This window comes from Pantherophis guttatus, chromosome 6 (genome assembly GCF_059756535.1).
Source record: "Pantherophis guttatus breed Tessera chromosome 6, ASM5975653v1, whole genome shotgun sequence".
Taxonomy (NCBI): Eukaryota; Metazoa; Chordata; class Lepidosauria; order Squamata; family Colubridae; genus Pantherophis; species Pantherophis guttatus.
Genome location: NC_142068.1, coordinates 97,667,314 through 97,693,385, shown reverse-complemented (window position 1 = coordinate 97,693,385; position 26,072 = coordinate 97,667,314). Strand labels below are relative to the sequence as shown.

Here is a 26,072-nt window from a genome sequence, read left to right as displayed (position 1 = left end):
ATGGGTGTCAAACTCGATTTCATTGAGGGCCGCATGAGGGTTGTGTTTGACCTCAGGGGGCTAGGGGGGGGCGTGGTCAGCTTGATGTCACTCCTGTCGAGGGCACCTGTGGCGGCCCGAGCGCTCTGCCAGCGAAAATGGGCTCCCGAGCTCGGGAGGGCTCCCGTGTGCAGCCCTCCCGAGCTCCATTTTCACAGGCAGAGGGTTGCAGGAGGCCATGCCAGCCGAAAACGGAGCTTGGGAGCCTGTGAATGAATGGCAAAATGGATCTCCCTCCTCCTCCTCCCCATTGGCCAAGGGAAAGCACCTGATGGTTTGGATTCCTGCGCTTTGTTTATTGAAAGAGTTTCCTTCTTTCCTGAAACAAAAGTATTCATTGCAACGAAATGCTTACCCTGAAAGTCATAAATGGAACAAATAAAAGGAAAATTCAAGACATCCCTCTCAGCTTAACAAGTGTTCTTTTTTTAATTTAAAAACCTCCTCGCCACATTCTGACTCGGCCATTCTGGAGAAAGATCCAGTTTTCTTCCTGCCATGTTCTCCGAATATGTAAACAAGGTGTATGGCTGCAGGGCAATGTTCTGCTCCGAAAGTATTTAAGCATTTGAGCAAAGCTATTTAAAGAATGGAGGATTCGGTTCCCTAGGCCAGATGCTAGTATAAATATGAAACTATGCTCGTATTGCAGAATAAAGTATTTATAGTGTCTGTGTTTGAACAAACAAATGACTAGAGTCCTTCTAATAACACCAGACAATTGGTGCTCTTCAGGGCACCAGACCAAGATTCATCCCCACTCTAAGTCCCCCCTTTTAAAAGCTGAATCAGTTCAACACAAGGAAAGGTATTTGGCAAATTAACAGGCCTGGACCAGTGGTGGGTTTCAAATATTTTTACTATCGGTTCTGTGGGTGTGGCTTACTGGGCGTGGCTTGGTGGGCGTGGCAGGGGAAGGACACTCTAAAATCTCCATTCCCTCCCCAATCCAGGGGAAGGTTACTGCAAAATCCCCATTTCCTCCCGATCAACTGGGACTTGGGAGGCAGAGAATAGATGGGGGCGCGGCCAGTCAGAATTTTTACTACCGGTTCGCTGAACTACTCAAAATTTCCGTTACCGGTTCTCCAGAACTGGTCAGAATCTGCTGAAACCCACCTCTGGCGTGGACACTTTTCCACACACGTGGTACCCGACGATGTCCATCAGCCCTATAGCTGCTGGCCCATCAGCAGGCATGGGGCAAGCCATCACTTTAATGTGCCTTCCGTGCCCAAGAATAATGCCACCTGAGATCTCAAGGCAACACAGGCAGTTTAAATGGCTACTCAGGTTCCTAAAGGTATTGGGACTAGCAGATCCAACCAGTGGTGAAATCTGAACCGGTTTACTACCGGTTCGCTGGCTGCGCATGCGCAGTGAGCACCACGCACCAAATGCAAGGTGCACGCGCACAGTGCACGCCAAAAGGAGGCATGCGGTAAATAGAACAGCGCGTGAGAGGGGTGATCAGCTGTTGTGCGTAATCTTTTTTTTACTTTTAAAAGCATTGCTTTAAAAATTTAAAAAAAGCCTCTGATGATCGCGCTGCTCAGCTGGGCATGGGGAGGGGCAGGGATTTTTACTACCAGTTCTTCCAACCACCCGCCGCCATTGCTACCAGATCAGGCGATCTGGTCCGAACCTGGAGCATTTCACCCCTGGATCCAACCCAGGATAATCGAAATGTGCTAGGGACACCATGAATGTCCTTATGCAAGTTTTAACGGGATGGAAAAAGCAGTTCCTAGCATGCCAATAGTCTGCTGTTGAAAGGAAGGGGTTAAATCTCCCAGTTGCGGCCCTTTCTGGATCAGGACGCCCTGCCCTTTCTGGATCACTCACGCCCTCGTCACTTCCCGGCTGGACTATTGTAATGCTTTCTACATGGGGCTCCCCTTGAGGAGCACCCGGAGGCTCCAGCTGGTCCAGAATGCAGCCGCGCGAGTAATAATGGGGGCGTCTCATCGCTCCCATGTAACACCCTTCTTGCGCAAGCTGCACTGGCTCCCAGTGGTCTTACGGGTGCGCTTCAAGGTGTTGGTTACCACCTTTAAAGTGCTCCATGGCTTAGGACCTGGTTATTTACAGGACTGCATTCTGCCACCGATTGCCTCCTACCGACCAATATGCTCCCACGGAGAGGGCCTCCTCAGGGTGCCGTCGGCCAAACAATGTAGGCTGGCGACCCCCAGGGGGAGAGCCTTCTCTGTTGGGGCCCCAGCCCTATGGAACAAACTGCCCCCAGACATATGAAGGATCCCCGACCTCCGTGCCTTCCGTCGTGCTCTTAAGACCCTATTATTCCAGCAAGCTGGTCTGACAGGATAAAGGATTTTAAATTGGGTTTTGATAGGGGTTTTAAAATGATTTTAGTTGGGTGTTTTAAACTCGGCCAATGATTGAATTATTTTAATTAAGTTTTTAAATTTTTGTTGTATATTGTTTTTATCATGGCTGTTCACTGCCCTGAGTCCTTCGGGAGAAGGGCGGTATATAAATATAATAAACTAACTAACTAACTAACTAACTAACTAAATCAAGAGCTTCCTCTAATCCTTCAGTTTAGCCACAGCAGCTGTTTGGATGCCAGCAGAAAAGTGTGCTCAGATAAGAGTCAGAGGTCTCTAACACCATCTCACCATCTGCAGTCCTCAGTCCCCTGTAAGGTCCTTATCGAAGATGACTCTGCCGTCTTGCACAGAAGAAGGACTCTCCCCCCCTCCCCCGGCACCAAAAAGCCCATCTCTCTGCATTCCATGTTCCTTTTGCTCCAGGGCCTGAACTTCCTCGCCCAGGCAGTTCGAGGCTACAGTAGAGATGCAGGGCATCTTGGAACATGAGGCATCGTCTTATGGTTGGTTCTCTTGCTTTGGGGAAATCATCATTTCTGCTGTTCCACTCTGGAGCGTGACCACCTGAGGTGAAGCTCTCTCAGCATCACTTCCTATTCCCCTCTGTCTCCCAAGTCCTTCTTCCTTTTCCTGCGCACAATTGCCCTGTATTAATTTCAACCGTATCATGCACACCTCAGAACTTGCTCAAGACTTCAGTATATCACTAACCCTTCTTTTCCTATGTGCATCAACCTGTTCTTGACAAAGAGTTCTACAAAAACACCCTAGTAGTTGAAAAAGCCTACTGCTTTTCTGTAAATGCACGCTTCTGATGAAATGAGCTGTCATTCATGAAATCTGATGCCTTTGAATAAAATCTGTTAGTGTTCAAGACTCCCCCGATTTTGGCTTCCATAGACTAATACAGCTCTCCTCCTACAATGCTTTTCTGTAAAAATTCCAAAACATGTTTTTATTTCAAACATGTTAATTGGTACTTGAAGGAAAATAATGACTGGAAAATTCAGGTTCTTCCTGTTCTCTTTTTCCATAATAGAGTGTGAAAAGATAGTGCAGCACTAAATTAAATGCTGAAGCTCTTGATTGCGTTAACTGTTACGATTGATTATTAGTATTGTTGTGGGTTGTTTTTCTCAACTGCTAGTTATGTTGTTTACAATTTTGTTATGCTGTTCTTATTCTGTTTTCAGTTATTGTTAAACAGCCCAGAGTCATGTACTTGAGAGGAGTGAGCATATAAATTTAATAAAAAAATAAAAATGCTCATACACTTTACAATTAAGTGACAGCTGTATTTCCAGCTACAGGTAAACGTCTGTGGAGATTCTCCATAGTCATCCAGGTCATGGTTGTCCCAAATGTGCTTTTTCAAAAGGCAACTGGACTTTGTTTTTCCTTGAAGACGTTTCGTTTCTCATCTAAGAACTGAAGAAGCTTCTTGGATGAGAAGTGAAACGTCTTCAAGGAAAAGCAAAGTCTAGTTGCCTTTTGAAAAGCACCTTTGCGATACAGATCAGTATTAAGACTTCTCCACTTTGTGGCTAAAAACCAACTTCTACCATTTATATATGTGGCCAATCCATTTTTTCCTCTCACATCTTCACATTTTAAACTTCCCCAGAGATTGTTGTTTCATGTATTGTGATACTGCTGAGAAATTGGCCATTGGTTCCAATGTAGGCTACATTCCTGGGGATCCTACATGCTAATGTCCTCTTAATGAATCCATTTATGTATAGGCTCCCAGCCAACTGCACAGTGCCCCGTTTCAATCATCTGTCTCTATCCCCTCATCGGGTAGTTGAGGACAGCCCCATGAAGGTGGCCATCCGAACAAGGAGGATCCTTTCCCAGCAGGTGCAGATGTCTTCCTCCAGCCCCATCTAACCCTCTGGCTCTCAGCTGCCTCCAAGCTAGCAATCGCCAAACACTAATGAACTATCAATAGACGTTGAAGAGTCCAGACCGCAGCTACATAATGATATTCATCACTGATATTCATCAAACATAGGGAACTACATGCTAGTTTCCGTTTCACTGCAAAAGGCCTTGCTTCCAAAGAACAGGAGAATGAGACAGCAACTGAAATGATATTGCTAATGGCTCAGATAAGAAGTCTGAAAATTCCATTCTTGGGTATAACAATTTATCAGTGACAGAAATCATAGCAAGACTATTTACTACTGGAAATCTCCATAAGGCCAGGTTTGCACAATGACTTAAATGAAAAGCACTGTTAAATCAAAATATAGGAACATAATCCCTATTGCTGTGCTGTGCTGTGCTGACTAGCACATAACATTCTGGGGAGGATTCCTGTATGTCAGCCTGCAAAAGGCTAGCCTAGGATACGGGGCCAACTTGCAGGATAGCAGAAACCAGAAAAGGAAGTAGGACAAGCTGTGTATTGCAAATATTGCCTATCTGCTCATTACAAGAATTGCATGAGTGGGTAGCGGAAGGAAAGGAAAGGAAAGGAAAGGAAAGGAAAGGAAAGGAAAGGAAAGGAAAGGAAAGGAAAGGAAAGGAAAGGAAAGGAAGGATTATAGTGTTCTAGCCCAAAGTTTCTTTTCTCTTCTCCAAGGTACCTGTTCAACTCTCGTCCCTTTGCTGCAGAGCAGATCCTGGAAACTCATCATAAAGAGGCAGAGTAATTATTTAATTTCACATGTAAAATGCAAATGAATCTAAATCTCCATTTTAAATTTGCATTTGTGAATCAAAATTAAAGCACATATTATGAAATTTTCAATGCAATTAGAAGAATATGGGTACAAAAATGTATATAGTCATGAAAATAATTTACAGAAACATATACTATACTTAGCCAAATGCACTGAAAAAAATGTATGTGTGTTCCAAAATATATATGTTTTGTGAACCTATCAAGATTAAAAAAACTTGACAGGTGAGAAATGAGAAACATTAGTATGATATGCAACACACTACAAGAGAAAAGGAAATTCTTTCTGGCAAGTGGGTCCATTTCAAGGGACGCAACCCAGAATTATGACGAAAGGCAGTTGTGGTACAGCAGCTACTAGGACTGAGAGCAGAATCCCAGTTGATAGAAGTCAGAATAACTTGTTTAGGTTTCTTTTTACATTTCTTGAATCATCAGAGGGGTTCGGTATATTTTTGGGTGCATATGCACTCACATATGTGCGTGTATGTATATCTATGCCTTTTAAAGTTAAATCTCTCTGGAAGATATTGACAGCCTTATCAGGTAGCCTGTACGGGAGAAACGACCAGATAAATTAATTCTAGTTTACTGTAAATAGCCATTAACAGAATCTTGCAAGTCTGGAAGTATAATCCTCCCTCTATCATCTTTACAGCCTGATATTTGAGGAGGATTCCTTCTGAGCCTCTTGCTTCGTCCATTATGTAGCTGCGGTCTGGACTTTCTCTTGATTGCTGACTGTTCCCTAGTCGGTATCTCTTTGCCCCAATTCCCAAGGTCTTTCCCTATTATAGAGATTAATACAGATGTAAAACTTATTGGGTGGTTTTAAATAATAAATGCAAAGTTGCTGTAACACAAATAATCAAGTGATGACTCATTTCTTAAAGGATTAGGAAAATTCAAATTGATTAATTATGCATACCTTTTATTTGCTTAAATTAAACACCAATAATTATTGGTGTTCTACATACTAATGCATGTAGAATTCTGTAGAGGTCCAACCTAAAATTCAGAGTCCTCCATTTCTGCAGATGGTGCCACACTTATGGCTTTGTCATATTCTCTCTGCCTCAGCACTCCATTTTGGAGCCTTTGATTGCCCACAAAATGCCCGTGAGATTCCTCCCATGGGGAGGAAAGGAACCTTGGCCAACAGGCTCATGTCTGTCTCTAGTAGACCCTACTGTTCTGGTCTGAGCTTTGACATTTTTCTGACAGTGTTGTTGTTGTTTAATTTTGGGTTCAAGTAGTATCATAAGGATTTTAAATCATGATTTATGATGATACCAAAAAAATAATATTGATACATGGTTCATTCATGTCCTGTAAGCTATAAAGTAGAATAGTTTGGAAAAAAGTCAGCTTAGACTTTGCTTCCAGAAGAGAAAATCTTAAAGCCATTTTATTGTACAAGAATGCTGACTCATTTCTGGAATTTGACCAGAGGTCCAAATGACATTGTCCTACTTTTGTGCTTTTACTTTATTTCCAGAAAGGAAAGTGGTGAAGAAGGCAAACTGAGAAGAAGAGAGGCACAGTTTCTGATTGCTAGGGCCAGGAGCCTTCACTTTGGAAGCCCCAAACCCACAAGCTCTGCTTGATGAATTACATGGGGCAGTCGATGATCTCCCCTGCTAGACCAGCTGAAGACAGGGATCAAGTGAGTAAGATAAACAGGTCTGTTTGGCCCATCCAGAACAGGGTTTTCAGCAGGTTGAAATATACTGAAACTGCCAAAAGTAGTAAAGCTAATGAAATATAACAACCCTGGAGAAAAGTGTACTTGAATCATCCAAGTGTTCATTAAACAACTGAACTGGTTCAAAGAGCAAGGGGTCAAAAAAGACTGACAGTGAGCCTGCTCAGTGGCTGCAGCTACAGCTGGGGAAAGAACAGAAAGTCAGAGAAAAAGGGAAGAAATAAAAATTGAAAAGGTAGGAAAAGCCAACACAGCTTTCTACTCCTTGGCCATGAGCTCCTTCCAGGGTCTCCTGCACAGAAGGAAGGGTCTTCGGATGGAACATCTTCAAAAACTGGCAAATATTTCAGAAATATTTGTTCCTGCGGATTCAGCCCATATGATTTTTCTGTTTGCGGTGTAGACTTCTCTCTCCATACCAAACCAGTCCTATTTTGACAGGATCTAGATAGAACTTCTCAACATTTCATGGAGCAGAAAGCGTACAAAAAAATAAAAAGGCTCAACAGCAGAGACTCAGCAGGATGCAGCATAATATAATCTTATACCCAATTTTGCAAAGACTATGACCAAAAGAGAAAAACAACAATTCACAAAACTTCCAAGAAGTTCCGCAACTACTGATGTGGCACGTTAACACAATTATTATTGCCATTTTTTCCCCTGGATCCAAAAGTATAAAGCAATGGATTTCACCCTATTCAGGTGCCCTGGACAATTCCCTGGAGATGCCATTCTGACACATCTGGATAAGGCGAACCCCTGATCCCATGTGTGTGTGTGTGTGTGTGTGTGTGTGTGTGTGTGTGTGTCTGTGATGCTGACTATTTCCTCTCCTGTACAATTGTGCTGAATGACCCACCCACACCTGAATGGGCTTGCATCTCCCAGCTCTTTACCACCAGAATGAGACAAAAAGAAATATACAGGAGAAACAGGAAGAAGTTTAAAATGGAACCACAAAAACCTAGATAAGATCCCATGCATAACAGAAACATGCATTCATTTATTTTATTACTAATGTTTTTATGCCATTTCAGACAAAAACAATGAATGTATGCAGCTTACAAACGAAAGAAATAATTAATAATTAATACTATTATAATTAGTCCTCTCTTTTACTTGACACTTTCCATAACAGCAGATGAAAGAAAGGCTCCCCAAGACCTAGGTGGATTTTAATAAGAATAACAACAACAACAAAAGGCTTTGGGGATTGATGCTAAAAGGGAGGAGGAGAAAAAGTGATTTTAAAATGGATGAGTTGCCCATGACTCATTCAGAGAAATTGCTGGGCTCCATGGGAGACATTCAGCTGAGCAGAAAATCAGTGTATTGAATTAAACCGCAACATTTAGGCTGACAAAGGAATGTGATAAAGTAGAAATGAAATAATCAGTGTTAAGTCCTAGAGACAACAGGAAGAAAAATAAATGTCAATATTTCTGGCTCCTAATCAGACACAAATATGCTCAACGACCTGTTGGGAAAGGTAAACATTGAGAGTTGGGCTGGATGGAGTCCCTGAGCCAGTGGCCGCCCAGGTAACAGGATGATTTTACAAGTCCATAAGTTTTAAGATTTGAGGGGAAAGCGGACTTCCACTTTCTTGAACCTGAATATAGTTCTTCACACAATCCAGGACTTTATTAGAGTCTTGGATTGTAGCAAACCTATACTTAGACTCAAACGAAAATGGCTCTTGGCTGGAGAAACAGCATCCAACCAGAAGAAAGTGTCGATCTGGACATCTTTATGTGTCCACTGGAGACCCTCCATGGCCATATATAGAGCACCTCCACACACAACAATAACTGCACATACATACTTGGCTAAAAATAATGACTGGATTAATGCAGATCCATGCCATGGCCACCAAAATGTGACAAATAAAACAAACATGTACAAGTATCATTTACCTAGAATATTAAAAGTGTAATTAAAGAAGCCGCCTCCGGTCTACAAAATAAAGGGCAGCCAGCTTGTAAAACTATGGAAGTTAACTATTAGATCGATTTAACAGCTCCGCTTCTAAGCAATTAAGCAATTAAACAAGTGCAACATGTTCCTTGACTATGTTTCTTTTGTCTCTGTTGAGTTTAGATTGCCTAGGAATTCTCAGTTTACATACAAGATATTCCGGCCACTCATTTCTAAAAAATCATCTTAAATTTCTTACTCAACGGGTGGGGAGAGGAAATAACACCACCAGCACATCCAACCTTTTCCAGATGACTTCACCATAAATAGTATTGCTCCAAGCATTCATATTTAATTCATATTTCACATTTTAATGAAAGAAACTGTGAAACAATCTATGCCACAAAGTAATTATTGAAAGACAGATCATGTGTGTTGTAATTTGTGACAGTCATACTAATTCCAGACGTTCATCATCTACAAAAAATGTATCTTGTTCTTACCATGCTAAATAAAAGACAAGATAAAAAATAGCTACCTTCTAATGCCTTGTGCGCAGTTCAAGGCATGAACCCCCCCACGCTAAACTTCTCCATCCTTCACACACACACACACACACACACACACATACATACACACACACACACATACATACACACACACACACACAGAGTTTCTAATTGAGTGAAGTGGTCCTAACCACCTCTGTAATCCTCATGGACTGATTGAACAGGAGAAACAAACCATAATTCAGTATGGGAACTTGAGTAACCTCTTCCCCCATTTCATTGATTTTCCCACAACATCAAATTCAGCAAGCACAAATTGGCAGGTAAATGATGGAAGGTCCATGGGAGGGAGCAAAGCTAGTTAGTGTGACAGGACACTAACCAAGATATGCCCTTCAAAGCTTGTTGGTTGGCAGATGCCCCCTGCCCTCACCATTGACCGGACTGGCTGGCATGAAGTAGAATTTCACTCTGTCTGAGGGGTCACAAGTTGTCTGCTCTGTCACTAAATCAATTTGTTCATTTCTTTCCATTCTGCAAACCACAGATGGTGGTTGCAAACCACAGTCAGCCCTGGTGGTGGTGGTTTATGAAAAGAGTCCAGGAAAACCTCAGGAAAAAAGAAGTTTTGGCTTCCACAGAAAACTTCATGCATTCATTTCCTAAAACCAGACTCAGCCATCAGCTTAGCAACTGGCCTGGCATAAATCCGAGCCCAGAGATACAGTGCTGCCAGATTCATGCAACATCATAACCCAGGGGAAACAAGCAAGATTTGGAATTGTGGACAGTTTATGAACCACTATTTATGTCTTAACACGCTGCATAAACTTGTTCAGTTCTCAAGGAAGACTGAGGGTGAGGTATAAAGTCAGGCACAATTTCCACCTGATTCATCCAATAAAGCCAGAGCACCCCGATAATAAGAAAGGAAGAAGTAGGGCAGCAACCCCAATAAATGGAGTCCCCTCTACTAAACGTTGAGTCCTTCTTTCCTTCTTCCCATTTCCATGCAAGCCCAGCTCTGACTGTCCAGTCTTTTTCCAATGGCACATTTGGAGATGAAGCCATTTATAACTGCCTGTCCTCAGAGTCTGTGGCTGCGTAATTGACAATAAACTCACTGCAAACCCGAGAATGCTGTTTTAATAACCTTATGCTAAGACACTTTCTACGGTATGCCTCAAAGGGTGGCAATAAGAAAAAAATCAACCTGTAGTGACATAGTTTCCTGCATAAACACCAATTCAATGCATATAACCAGAGCGCACCTATAATGACACCTTTATGGGGCAATAAAACCTAAAAAGAAGCTTTCATACTTCATTTAAAGGAACTCTGTATGAAGCAGCGTTATATAAAATAATTTGACTTCTTTTCTTGAAAAATAGGTAGACCAATGAATGAATACATGAATGAAGATATGCATTCCTCCGCCTTCAAGTGGATTGCTTTGCTCAAAGCCTGTGGAATAAACAAACCCTCATTCAACTATGCTGATTTATCAAATATTGGGTATGCAAGTCAACTAAAAATATCATAAATCTGAAGGAGGAAGAAGAGGTGGCAGAGGAGGATCAAATAAATGATTTAATCAAATGAATTTATCTTGAAAAACAGGTTGACATACTTAATGTGAATAACACATTCCACAACCAGTTCTATTATTATCTATAGGGTAAGGCTGAACTTCTGTTATTTTGATAAATGTCTAAAAGAAACAGCATTCCTGATATAAATCAAGTGACGGTTGCAACTTCTGCTCTCCTGCTGACTAAGAGCACCTTGGACTTGAGACTTTCCTTCAGGAGACCCACAGAGGCCCTCAACCGTCCCCTGCTCTTCTGCTGCTGAGCTGCTCTGAGCACTGCAAAGAGCAAAGGGCTGCCAGGGGCTTCAGCATCCGATCCCCATTAGTTTTAGCCAGTGGGATAAAATCAAGGATAACATTAGGATTCCCAGGAACTTAACCAATTTTATCACATCAGTTTGTTGTATCCATCTCAATAGAGCAGTTACCTTCAGCTGCCTTTGGAGTTTTGGGGTTTACCTCTGTAATCTTACTTCTGTAAAATCTTTCTTAGATGTACTGGACCAGGTAGAACCAGCTCAATGTCCGTTGCTTGGAACTGAACCAGAAGTCAACCCACCCAGTTCCTTTCTCTTTCCAGGGCCAGCCCAATTCTCTGATCCCAGCATCTTTCAAATACTGTTTTCCTTGGCCAGAATGACTCTGGCACAGGTTGCACAACCAGGACAGCAACAGAGGGAGGTGTGAAGCCCTTGGTTGCTTTCTCTAGTGGTTTGTTACCCGAAGCATTTTTATATCCCAGCCTCCAGCTGGGCTGATCTATTTAGTCAGTTTCATGTTGTCAAATATTCTAGAGAGGACAGTTTTATTATGGGGATTCTGGGGAAAGCTTTTCCCTGTCATTTTGGCCTCAGACACTATTGCTGGCTCACACACTACATTATACCCTAATCCTGGGATAACAAAACAAAGTTGTTTCCTAGGCTGACACACAAAATTGACACACTGACCCATAAACTTCCCAATCCCAAACAAGCAAGAATTATACTTGCATCACATGACACAACGAGATGTGTAAAGAATAATTCACAGTTATCCTGGGCTTAGAAATAACTACAAGCTACACATCTGGCCCGCTGACCTGCTTGCGCAAGACGAGCCAAGTTGGACTCTGCTTGTACACTGGCACTATGTCAACTTGGATTCCTTCTCAAAGGGTTGTGACTACTGGTCTGTTTTACCAAGGAAAAGTTCAGGATTACACGATTATAAACCATTATTTGGCAAATAATGATTGTGAAAAATCTGAATAAACAATCTCTGCTAATGTAGTCTAACATTTTATCCACAATCAGATCAGAAACTTTTTAAATACTCTAGTTACTAGTACCAAACTATCATCAGGGCTTTTTAAAAAGACTAATATCCAAACCATACTTGTAAATTAAAGAAAAGGATTTTTTATAAAGAATAAATGGGATAAAGAAGTAAAAATTCTGTCCTGCCACACATCAGAAATCTTTCCCAATCTTCCACCACCTTGGGAACCCCATCTTTTGATTGAAATAAAACCTCAACTCTGCCAGGCAGAGGCTCTCCCAGAAATAAAAAATCTACTTCTGTCCACTGAAGGACGAGATGGAAAGCCCAAAGGGTCCCAAGACCCAGCAGCAATGAAACAAAGATGAAAGATTATGTCCATATGTACCTCCCCAAAATAAGGAGGTCATCTTCTGGTTCGCTGAAGCTTTGAATAAAGAAACCACGATAAGTCAAGGCCACCCGCCTTGGGTCAGAGCTTTCATGGGGCTTCTACAAGGAGATTGGAAACTTGCAGAGTTCCCTGCATTTTGGGCTTTCACATCCCAGAACAGAGCATGAAATTACACTTTTCTGAAAGGAAAACATGTCTGTTGGAAAAACTTCAACTGATACAATCCGATGGGATACAGGATTTTTTTTTCTTACATCGCCCTGCCAGACAACATGATTTCCTTAAATCCTTTGGATTATGTATTGATTGTGCCACTCAAATTCTTGGGCAAAGTATATAAAGGCGAGATCTTGTAAAGAAGTCTCTGAAGATTTATTTTAATTATTTTGGTTTCTGGATAAACTTGCTAGTTTCTGTTTAGATACACGAGTATATGTATGCAGTTTATTAGAAGCTTACAAAACAGAAGATAGCCTTTAAAAAGGCTCTGTCTCGGAGAAGCCCAACAGCTTGTAGAAAAATAACTAAAACATGGAAAGCATTAACAGGGCAGCTGGGGATGTGATCCCCTTAACCTTCTAACTAACACGAAGGTGGGCAATGTTTAACATCCAGGCCTCTAAAAGTGTTTTGATCTGAGTGAGACTGAACTCTCACCAGCTTAGATGGTGGTGGCAGGATTGGTGGGGCGCAGATGCCAGAGGGGGAGACAGGCTGAGCCAGCTTCATGTCTTCCAAACCCAGAAATGGAATCTTTCAGAGGCTCAGCCACTGGGCAACGAAATGTCCAGGGAACAAGCAACCATATTAAGCTTTAGGCTTTATAAAGACAGAAGCAAAACACCTAGTCCATCGGAAAGCCCCACTGAAATGAGTAAGGGGGCCCAATGAAAGCCACATACAAGGAAAAAAAACTCTCTTGACCATTTTACACAAGACCCATAGGGAGGACAGCAGAGGTCCCTACAGTGGCCTTGGCAGTGGCCCTCCTTCTAAATTCTGGCAGTTTGCATTGACTCTGATGCGTCTATTTTGCGCAAATATCGTTCACACTTTATCCTTGCCCTCCAGTGAATTTTCAATACGCTTTATCCTCTGCAGCCCAACAGACATTGGCATGTTCCTTCATTTTACAATCACCTTAGAACAGGGCTCTCCAACCTTGGCAACTTTAAGACTTGTGGACTTCAACTCCCAGAATTCTCCAGCCAGCATAGCTATGCTGGGAATTCTGGGAGTTGAAATCCACAAGTCTTAAAGTTGCCAAAGTTGGAGAGCCCTGCCTTAGAAGTCATTACCAGATTCCCTGAGTCTCTGCCACACACCCCTTCTCCTTTCAGTCAAGAAAAGCCCAAGAAAATTGGTCCCCTCAATAATCACAGAAGCCATAATCTCGCACAAGAACCAAAGGAGCACTCACCCAAGTCGGCCTTTTCCTTCAAAATATCCTTGAAATTGAGGCCACTGTTGTGCGTGGATTGCCGGAACCTGCTTAGGGCTTCCCTCTGCCCATCTTTCCTCAGTTCCAGAGGTGTGAGGGCTTCATCCTGGACGCCACGTTTCCACTTGGAAATATCTGTCCGGGCCCATTGGGCCAAGTCTTCAAGCTTCACAGTTACTTTTTCTGAAGCAGCAATGACTTCATCCTGGAAGAGCCCAAGGGGAAAAGGTTATTTTGGCTCCTGACTTGTATCGTCACCAAATTACAACAGGCTTTTCTCACCAAATGAGGTGGAGAAGATCTTCTGATCTCCCACTTGTCCCAGCACAGCACTGCCTTAAAAGCAGCCTGAGGATTCTGGTTAGGATTAAGGTTAAGGCTGAGAGGGCCTCCCTATGGTGCTTCTCCCCCAAGCAGCCATCCCAGGGGTGTGCAGCATGATCATCTCCCATAATTTCCATCCACCCAAAACATTGCGTCTTCCCACTCCTTCGCCTTTCCCCTAACCCCTCCCATTTTTTAAAAACCCTACTTTCATTACAAGCAGTTCCAAAGTAGGGCATACTGACTGTTCAAACGTTTGGACTGGTTCTAAAAAATTTAAGAAGGAGCAGATCCAAAGGAGTTGGTCTTTTGCTCTGCTCCACCACTATCCATGGAGCTCACTTCACGAAGACAAATCAGGACACCTTTTGGTGTCTGCTCTTGTTCTGGGAGGCTGCTCTCCCACCCCCCAGGGCACCAGCACAAGGGGGAGCCAAACCCCTATGGATAGAAAACCCTCTTTTCTAAAAGGGTGACTTGGCTGCAGTACTTGGCACTGAGACCATTGCAGCTGATGTTAAAATACACTAAGTAGACTCAGACCACTGGAAAAGGCCAGGATTTCCAGTAGGTTAGACCGAGGAGTCTACATTTCATCCCCAAAGAGGGCAATTGCACAAGTCTCCAGGATTTGCACTTTGCCTTTATAGCCTGCACAGAAATGAATAACCCATGAAGATGTCACATGAACATATGCCCTTTTGTGGGAGTGCAAAGGGACATCCCTCATTAGGCTGGTCTTTCTTGTTCACATCACATTGTACATGTTATGATTGTTAATGTTATTTAAATCAACTTTTTATACACATTTCCAAGAACATGAAATAGAATTTACTTCTAAATAATTAGAAACCAGAGACGTGTGTATGTGTTCCATCTTCCGCAATGCCAGGGATTGAGCAAGGGCCCCTTTCTGAAAATGCAATTAATCTCCAGAGGCAAAAATGCATAGCATGATGAGTAATGGTTCTAACTTGTTCTTATTTGCACAAATGATCTAACTATAAATGGGGTTCCTGGAACTCTGAGTCACTAGAAAATTCCTGTTTATGATACAATTTCCTTGCCTAATATACAAATATTAAAGTAAACTTTTGTTCTAAAAGTTACATGAAACGTTTGACCTAATCACCCAAGAAATATTACAAAAATTCTGCAAGTCTCCTGCAAAACAAGATAATGGGCAATGCTCTGATTTCCTGCACGTTTCAAGGCAATTAGTTTTAATTCCTCCTTTTTTCCCAAGTTTCCTTAAAGTAACAAGTAGTCCTTGTTACACCACCACTGAAAAAAGTGACTGATGACTGTTTTTCACACTTACAACTGTTGCAGCATCCCCACAGTCACGTGATCAAAATTCGGATGCTTGGCAACTGGTTCGTATTTATGACGGTTGCAGTGTCTCGGGGTCACGTGATCCCCTTTTCCAACCTTCTGGCAAGCAAAGTCAATGGGGAAGCCAGACTTAACAACCGTGTTCCTAACTTTAACAACTGCAGTGATTCACTTAACGAATAGGGCAAGAAAAGTCGTAAAATGGAGCAAAACTCACTTAACAAATGTCTCATTTAGCAACACAAATTTTGAGCTCAATTGCGGTCGTAAGTTGAGGACTACCAGTATTACTTTAGAGAATTGTCCTTTATAGAATGCCTATTCAATCAAGTCTGTTGACTGAAGTCTGTTTTACACCCTTGCCAGGAGCACAGCGGGTGGCAGCATCACAGGGCCAACCGTCATCCTTGCAAAAGGGACCCTTCCAGATCACTGGAAGCGAAATTGCTATTACTTTTAATGGACAAGAGCCAACATTTCAGAAGATTTCAGCTATTTTTAAATACCCCATTCAATGTCTTCCAGGTACCTTAGACATCAACTCTCATATTCTCAACCAGTATGGGAATTATGGATACCAAGGGCCAAGATGGGTGGCTTTACACATCATGCAAGGAATTACGACTTAATTCTGTATGGCCATTTTGGCTGGGAATCATGGGACTTGCTGTCCAACAGATCCCAGCAGGAAAAATGCTGAAAGCCATGTCATGTGCCAACACTCCATAAATCTTGCCTGGCATTTTTAAAGAGCCTTACACAAACGTGATCTTCCCAGGAACCATGACCCTTAGCCCAATGCATTCTTCCCCAGGGCTCAGCCAGGCCAAAGTACCTGTTTTCAGAAGGATCTGGGTGCCAGACCAGGCGATACAGGGCTGCTTCTAAAGGGGCAAAGGATTAGCACTTCCATTGCCAGGCGCTCACCTCCTCCTTTTCAGGAACTGCCATGGCTAACCTTCTGTTGGCATCCCAAGAGAACAAAGGTGTCCATTGAATAACTTAAAAATGAGCATAATCATGACTCCATCAGAAATGAATAATCCGGTTACTGAGGATCCAGGCCCAGCGGTCAAGCCACCCAAGGCACCTGCAGAAAGACTATACATTCCGTACTGCCAGAAACCAACAATTCCATCTCACAAGCAAATGAAGCTCAATTCAGGACTCATGGACCGTCAGTTCTATTTGGCCACTAAAATCTGATTCAAAAGAAAACAGATCTTATCCCATTCTCCTTTGACCCTGCTGTCTCTCTCCCCAAGTGGAAACTCCTTGTTAGAGTGGAATCTCTTGTTCCATTGATGGAAAGTGAGTATGAACTTTGCTTTCTGTCTTGCGACTTGATTTAGCCCAAAAGACGTATTTTGAGATAGCATCGAAACCTGACAGCATGGCTCCATTGTGGAGCTGGGGATTTTTCGGGTGACCAAAACAGCTGTCTTGACTCTTTCATGCAAATGCTTGTAGTGTGGATTTAATTCCATTTACAAATGGAGTGTTTAGTTTATATGACACCTGGAGGAACTTACTGTGATGCTATTATTAAACAGTAACTATAAAATGCCACAGGTTACAGCAGCATGCCTGTAACACAGCGGTAATCACCATAATCTAACCTTGTTATAATTATCATCATTTCTATCAATATACAGGACCAGAACAAAGGATCTCTGCAGCAAAATGACATGTGACAATATTAATAATACATACAATTCAACTAAAGCACCTTTGATGGGAGAATTGAAAATGCTCGGGTATTTGCATTTCTGGCCTCTGGGCTGGGAAATCCTTACACTCTGGCTGAATCCAGCCCCAACTGCATTAAGACTGTGGCAGCTAATGGCGTAATTTGGTGCACAGAAAGGCCTGATTGCGCAGACCCCTCTAGATCCAGGTAACATAAGCAGGACCTATGGTGTGCTGCTTTCTTCTCCTCCTGAGTTGGAGGTTCTTCTGGGTAGAGGTTCTTCTCCTCCACTGAGACCCTGAAAGGATGTGCTTGTTCCTAGCAACAGCCATCCTAGAACTGGAAGGGGCCTTGGAGATCATCCAGTCTAATCTCCTGCCCAGCAGAGGAATCCAAATGAAAGCATCCAGGCAGATGGTGGCTTGGCTCTGCTTGACCCCCTTCTTCTTTATGGCAACCCCATAGCTATTGGAAGACTGCTATCATGTCTCCCCTGGTCCTTCTTTTCATTAAACTAGACATATTCAATTCCTGCAACAGTTCTTCATATGTTTTAGCCTCCAGTCCCCTAATCATCTTTGTTGCTCTTCTCTGCACTTTTTCTTTGGTCCAATATCTCCTTAATGAATGTTCCCATCACTACAACTTTGAAAGAGCTGCAACTTGCTTGTAGGAAGCACTGCCTACATTTATTGCGATGGGCAGGCAATTATAGGCCCTAACTATTGCATCAATTTGATAGGGTCCCCCACCCCACCCCCCATTTTCTAACTCAGATGCTCTTTGCTGCACTACCAGATTTTATTCCCAAATTTCTGAGCAGAAGTGGGTACTTTTGACTCAAAATGCAGCTTCTTCCCCATTTTTACCACTTCACTTCCTTTTGAACAAATTACGTTCCTTCAGTTCCAATTATAATTCTCTATTCCTAATTTCTGTCTACTCAAGGCCACTGTAAAGCGCCTTTACCATCTCCAGGTTTAAGATTGTGAACTTATTTTGATTAATATGTGACAGTTGGCAAATAAACTTGAAAAATATATACTTTTGAAAGCAATGCTGAGATGGTAAATATTGGGCTGCATGAGTATCCCTGCCTTTGATGGGCTGATGCCCTCTAGAGCAGGGGTCTCCAACCTTGGCAACTTTAAGACTTTTGGACTTCAACTCCCAGAATTCCTCAGCCAGCTTTGCTTTGCTGGCTGAGGAATTCTGGGTGTTGAAATCCACAAGTCTTAAAGTTGCCAAGGTTGGAGACTCCTGATCTAGACAAGCTGACTCTTCCCTTGCATAATCCTGAACCAGGATGTGGCAGAAAAGCATCAGTGAGATCAAGGAGACCCTTTGGTAGGCAAAGTCTGCACACAATTTTGGGAGGCAGTCCAAAGGAAACATGAGAAGCTGCAGGAGTCGCAGAGAGTAAACAGGGATTTTGATGGGGGGGTGTGTGTGTGTCTCTTTTTGAAAAGTGCATTGTGACTACACTTTGAAAAGAGCTTGAGTTGCTGCTTTGTATGAGAAAATAAGAGCCATAATTGTTTATGAGTATCAGACCTGCTCATGCATGACCAGATCACAACCCCTCAGTCTTGTCTATACATGTGAAAAAATATGAGTATTGAAGCTCCCCAAGTTTTAATCAATACTTAGAATGGGGAGATTAATTGAATTCTAGGGGAAAAACATAGTCAACTTATCATAATAGAAGAACAGAATAATTTAGGTTGCTAAAGCATACTAAGTTACTAACATTATACAGACATCTTGTAGAGACATAATTATTTTGTCTAATTGTCTATTTGGACTGAAGATTATGGTGCTAATTATCATCAGTTATGAGAAATACACTTTCCCGCTGATAATGTAACATCTCTCGCTCTCGCCCTTTTTTTCTCTCTCTCTGAATATACTCAGAGCCTATTCCAAGGAGACCCAGAGCTGTCCCAGGGGAGACCAGAGGCAACGGCTTGACCACCAACTGCAACATTTAAGGGACGAAGCCCCCGCAGAGATGACCTCTGTTTGTTGCCCAGCCTGGTTCAACCTCTGTGTGAATGTGGGAAAGCAAGGGCTTTTAGACATCCTTCCTCATTAAGCAGATGAACCCCGGCCACAGACCAGCTATTTTTTCTTCTACTTCTGGTAAACTCCAATAATTTATATTGTGCTAAATATGTGCCTATGGGTTTACCTACAATATGGGCTTCCTAATACACATCTGTTTCCCCCTCCCCATTTTGTAATTTCCACCCTATAAGGCAGGAGTCCCCAAATCTGGCAGCTTTAAGACTTGTGGACTTCAACTCCCAGAATTCTCCAACCAGCTCTGCTGGCTGGAGAATTCTGGGAGTTGAAGTCCACAAGTCTTAAAGCTGCCAAGTTTGAAGACCTCTGTTATAAGGGAATGAACCATGAGAAAAAGGAGAGGAGCCTAGTGAAGCAGCCCAGCTGCCAGCCAACCCAGAAGCACATTTTCACGTGCAGTTTCTGTCTCACAAGAACAGCCCTGTATGGCTACGTTCCTGTTGTTGGGTCAATATTTCTATCCAGAAGGGCCCATTTCACCCCACACTTTCAAGGAGCTGAAAGGAGCATCCTCAGTCTGATTCCATTTCATCCTCACACAGTGGCTCCTGTTGGAGTAAATCAGATGGCCTGTACCAATCCCTCTCACACATACACAACACAGTGACAACCTGAGTTCCACTGCCACCTGGGTATTGGCAGACCATCCTAAAAAGGCCATTGATCTACTTAGAAAACGTATGTGGCCACTCACAAACTTGGTGGCTAACAATAATTCCCACAGAATGCATAAAAACACCAGCATGAAAATGAAGTTTAAAAACAACTGCAATACATTAACTGAGGTATCAAAACAAACCTCCAATCTAAATTTGAAGCAATTAACACCATCCTTCCCAGGAGCTCAGGAGTCTCAGGTCCACCCCAACACTGGAGGACATGAGGAACCATTCCCTGAATCCCAATTGCATTTGTAATATTTATACATTGACAACAGAATGTGCTTCTTCTTGGATTTGACAACACAGCCACAAAGGAGGAACCAGAGGTGTGTTAAAGAATGTTGGTTTTAATATCTGCCCTTCCTATTGGGATAAATTAATCCTTCATGCCATTATAAATATTCCCATAGTCACACAAAACCCCAGTTTGCCATTGAAAATTTCCAGGTATATTTGTACAATCATGCTGGGATTCCCAATTCACATAATCTGTTTGGTTCTGAGAATCTGAGCTTTTAGGAAGAAGCATATGTGACTGACTGCTTTAGCACAGGCCTCAAGCCTTAGTGGGACAATTGCGAGTAAGGCAGGAGAACCGTAGCGGATCTCTCTCAAGGATTTTTATTTGGGTTCTACAGACTTACAAACTGATCAGCTGGGACTCTCAAAGGGAGCAATTCCTCCCTTCCCCATTTAATTTTATATGGAGTGAAACCATGTGCCTCTGTTTGAATGTTGGGAAATAAAATTCCTCTAAATCCCAATCATTCTAACTACTTCCATCTAGTCTTCAACCTTTGGGAAGAAGTGGGCTAGAGAGTTGATCAGGCTGGAGAAAATGGATCGTCTAGAGTCGGAAACCTTCAGTCAAATTTCAGCCAGGGATCAGTAGAGAGGTCGCTGTGCCAGTCAATAAACCTGGGCAGATCTGGAATGAAGATGGTGAGTCCATCCTGGGGCTCCTTGATCTCCCACCAGCCTTCATTGACCATGGTATCCTTTTGGACCAGCTTTGGTGTCTCTTGTGGAAGTTCTCCTTCTTTTTCGGTGGCCATTTTTCAGTGGCCACTTTTAATCGGTGTGGACAGGGCGGGGAGGTCATGCCCACTGTCCAGGCAGACTGGGCACATTTGGGGTCTTATCGATAAAACAATGTCATTTTGCAGAACCCAGGAATTGTGCCTCTTCATGAATGGCACGTTATCTCTTCAGAGGTCCATCTGACATGTTATCTGTTCAGAGGTCCACATTGCTGCCACCTTAATGACTTTTCAAAAACTTTCCAAAAACTATTAAAAATCTAGTTAACATCCCTTGGCTTAGGATGACTGAGAAGCCATTAAGGTTTTGGTTTGGCCTTTTGTCATAGTGAGTTAGCCTTCTGGTTGGCTGTGTTCTTTGATATTTGTTGGAGCTTTTTTCCTATTGTAATCCATCCAGTGTCATTGAAGAGTTGGGCAGACTGAAACTGAATTAATAAAATTTAAAAAATAAATAAACATCCACAAGTCATTAAAACAAACATAAAGAGACAGCTCAAAATAATTTAGTTTCAGCTCCAGTAAACAAAGGAGGAAAGGGGTCCCATGTCAAAAAAAAAAAAAAAAGAGGAAAAAAACAAAGCAATCCCTCAAATAAAAATTGTCCAAGGAAAACACCGCTGAGCTGCTTGCTGGACAGCTACTAATCTTGTATTGAAAGTTGAGAGAGATTACACTCTGTTGCAAATGAAGAACAAGTAAACAATCTCTTCTATTAGCCATAATGAGCAAGCATTAAATAGACATCCTGCATCTCTTGGTGAATTTCTTGGCTCAACACCCATTGAATTGGACCTCCTGTGGCATGGTCTCTCGCCTAAGGGCAAGAAGTGAAACCTTTTGCAGATCTTAAAAGCATCCCATCCTCTTGATCAGAGGTCTTCAAACTTGGCAGATTTAAGACTTGTGGACTTCAACTCCCCAAATTATCCAGCCAGCATAGCTATGCTCTTGATGGTTGTCTTTGCTACTCAGCTCATCTTCGGCTTGGAGTCAAAACTTATGTGGGGTGGGTGGGATTCTTGCTGCTTATCAGGAAGAGCCCAGAAGATTATAGACCTGAGGCCAGACTTTGCCTTGGTGGTGTAGTAGAAAGTGGCAAGAAGGCCTGCATCTTTAGAGGTTCTGCTGGGACAAGCGATCGAGGGACCCTTTGACACTCCCAAAGGGAGATATCCTACTCCCCATCTGATGGAGAAAACTTGTTTTAAGATTGAGAAAAATGTAAAATGCTTGAGTATTATACATGAATTGCATGTTATTTAAAGCTATTAAGATAAGGCATGGAATTAAGAAGCACATGTTAAGATGGGAGAAATTAAAATCGTCACTGTTAGGGAGAATTCCTGTGATAAAAATGAATTTCTGCATAGAATGATATTTTTGTTTCAGACAGCACCTGTTTTGACAACTGATGTGCCATTCAAGCAGTGGCAATAATTTATATCTAAATTTGTACTCAAGAGGGGGGGGGGCACGAATTAAATATGAAGCCACGTTTGTCAAAATTGCTGCTGGGTCTGGACAAGTTGCCCCACTCTGAAAGTTAAGTGAGAATTCAGATTTCACGCCACATCTCAGCCATCTAAAGCAAAGTGCTAGTTTGGCACTCAGGAAGCTCTGGCTGCAGGCTTGCCTATCTGTTTTCCCTTCAGCACAGCTTGTCGTGTAATCTTTACTTGAGGAGGACCTCTTGAGCATAGATAATAAACTGTGGCTTGCTTTGAACAAGCCAATTCCACATCGTGTAAGTTGTACAGCTGATTTGTTTAGACAAGTTTTAGTGACTGTCAGCCCCAGTGTGAGACTTGGGAGGCGTGATTAATGGGAGCCGCAGCTTTCAAACAGGCCCAAGACGAGGCTGCCCTGGTTCATTTCCTCCGCCCCGAATTATTTTACATTCACATGCTATTTTAAACAAACTATTTAAATACGCACAAAACATGCTTCCTGAGGGCTACTTAGAATGATTCGTAAGTGAAATTGCAAGCACTGAAAGTTGTTTCTCTCATTTCCCTCCACGTCCTCCTTCACAGCCCAACTGCTCTGACGCTTTTCTAGGCCCTCGCATGAGGGGGGGGGGGAGAGGGTGCAAGGAGGTGGGGGGGGGGGATGGAATAACCCTGCCCTCTTTGGCCCTCCTTTCCAGCCTCTCTTCCCTCCCAACCATGGCCTTTCAGTGACCCAGCCCCTGAGGTCAGACATATCTCCATTTTCATTTTATGTCTAAAACCCATCAATCTGAAATGCCGCATAGGTAGTCCTCAACTGAAGACCACAACTGAGCCCCAAATGTATGTTGTTAAGTGAGAAATTTGTTAAGTGAGTTTTGCCCCATTTTACAAATTTTCATTCCACATTTGCTAAGTGAACCGCTGAAGTTGTTAAATTAGTAACACGGTTGTTAAGTGAATCTGGCTCTCCCATTGACTCTGCTTGCCAGATGGTCACAAAAGGGGATCGCGTGACCTAGGGACACTGCAACCATAGGGATGCTGCAATGGTCATAAGTATGAAAAATGGCCGTAAGTCACTTTTTCAATATTGTTGTAACTTCGAATAGTCACTAAACGAATTGTTGTTAAGTCAAGGACTACCTGTATATTATTTATTTTTGGCAAAGTGTCAATGCTCCAAACAAACCAGTGAAGCGGAAGACTACAGAAAATGAGGTCATTAAAAACTGTAACTACTCTGAAATTATAGGTAAAGTGGGTTGACACTCAGGTAGTTTAAGGTCTCCTTCTTATTTGTCCAAGTGGTCCCACTCTCATCCTAGGTCCACCTGAAGCACGAGCATCAAGAGACCGCTGGGATTATCCTAGATCCATGATGGCGAATTTATGGCACGCGTGCCAGAGGTGGCACCCAGAGCCCTTTCTGTGGGCACAAGCGCCGTCGCCAGCTGCTCTTCCAGGCTCCAGTGCATTCACTCCAGTTTTGGCACTTGGTGCCAAAAAGGTTAACCATCACTGACCTAGATTGATAGAGCTAAAGACCCAAATGGAATCAGCAAAACCAATTTGGGAGAGATCCAACCCTTCAGACTTTGGGTCTCAAACTTCAACATGGCTCCCTTGGAAGCCGATGAGTTTGGCACTCACTAAGCTGCATGTTTTGTTTTGTTTTAAGTTTTTATTATATTTGTATACCACCCTTCTCCCGAAGGACTCAGGGTGGTAAGCAGCCATGATAAAACAACATACAAGACAAAATTTAAAAAACATATTAAAACAATTCAATCTTTGGCCAAAATTAAAACTTCCAATTAAAACCATTTTAAACCATTTTTAAAACCCAATTTAAAATCATTTATCCCATCAGACCGGCTTCCTTAAATAATAGGGTCTTCAGAGCACGACGGAAGGCGCGGAGGTCGGGGATCCTTCATATGTCCGGGGGAAATTCATTCCATAGGGCAGGAGCCCCCACAGAGAAGGCTCTCCCCCTGGGGGTCGCCAGTTGACATTGTTTGGCCGACAGCACCCTGAGGAGGCCCTCTCTGTGGGAGCGTGTTGGTCGGTGGGAGGAAAACGGTGGCAGAATGCGGTCCTGTAAGTAACCAGGTCCTAAGCCATGGAGCGCTTTAAAGGTAGTAACCAACACCTTGAATCGCACCCGGAAGACCACCGGGAGCCAGTGCAGCTTGTGCAGGAGGGGTGTTACATGGGAGCGACGAGTCACCCCCATTATCACTCACGCAGCCGCATTCTGGACCAGTTGGAGCCTCCGGGTGCTCCTCAAGGGGAGCCCCATGTACAGAGCATTATAATAGTCCAGACGGGAAATGACGAGGGCGTGAGTGACTGCGCGCAAGGCGTCCCGATCCAGAAATGGACACAACTGGGAAATCAGGAGAACCTGATAAAAAGCCCCCTGGCCACTGCCATCATATGATCATCTAAAGACAGCCGTGAATCCAGGAGGATGCCCAAGTTGCGAGCCCTCTCTGAGGGGGGTAAGATCTCATCCCCAATAGCCAATGATGGTGTTAGCTGGCTATATAGGGAGGTCGGAAACCACAGCCACTCAGTCTTGGAGGGTTGAGTCTGAGCCTGTTCCTCCCCATCTAGATCTGCACGGCCTCCAGGCATCGGGACATCACGTCAAGGGCATCATTGGGGTGGCCTGGGGTTGAAATGTACAACTGCGTGTCATCGGCATACAGTTGACACTTCATCCCAAAGCCACGGATGATCTCGCCCAGCGGCTTCACATAAATGTTAAACAGGAGGGGCCTGCCTGATTTGTTTAATTTAGATTCCTTTGATTAAAAAAGAATTAAATGGATAAGTGACAGCAGTTCCATGGCCCTAAACAGATCCCCAAAGGCTTTTTGAGAAAATAAAAATAAGGGTCAGCTACAGCTGAGACCTTTGCTAGAAGAATGCTCTCCACTTCCTCATCCCCAACTCCCCAAAAACCAAAGGTGTTTATATGGCTGTAGAAAAACTTGTGAAGAGAAACCTTCATCTTCAGATATGAATGGCTGGCTGTGAGGGAACCTGCCAGAATAGCTGCTCTTCTGAGAAAGACCTTGGTCTATGGACAATGGTCAGCTTTCAGCTTGGTCACACCTGTGGCCAGAGGGAAGGGCCTCTCCAGGAGGAGTAATGATGAACCAACGTGAATTAAAGTCAGAGCTTCTTTTGTGGGAATCCAAATGCACTGGAGACAGAGAAAAGCAGGTTCTCTGCTAAGACTTGCACATCCTTAACTTACATTCAGATCATTAGCAGACACTGATGGTCTTCTCCACTTTTAAATAACATGCAGACATTTATGTTCACCAAGGGGTAGAGAAGAGCTGGAATTCCTAATGTGCTGACCCCCAGGATCAACATTTTATTGATCATAAAAACTAGGTTAGGCATTCAAAGATGGCCACCATTTGCTGCCCACGCTCCATCCTGAAGTATACTGAATCAGGACCCCGCTGCTATGGCTCCAGATTTTTCCCTAATTCTCCCTGGGCTCCTCTACTACATTTTATCTGCTTCTACCCCTAGAATTAAGAACTCAGAACAGCAATCCATT

General features: G+C 43.0%; 1 protein-coding gene across 2 annotated transcripts in view; it reads right to left on the bottom strand.

The window, feature by feature from the left end:
* The window catches only part of ARID5B (AT-rich interaction domain 5B), a 130,527-nt gene that overhangs the window by 92,371 nt on the left and 12,084 nt on the right, over positions 1-26,072 (bottom strand). For both annotated transcript variants that reach the window (XM_034435313.3, XM_087872298.1), the window contains one exon: positions 13,879-14,104. In XM_034435313.3, the coding sequence (XP_034291204.2) occupies positions 13,879-14,104 (226 nt within the window). The remainder of the gene's footprint in view (positions 1-13,878; positions 14,105-26,072) is intronic.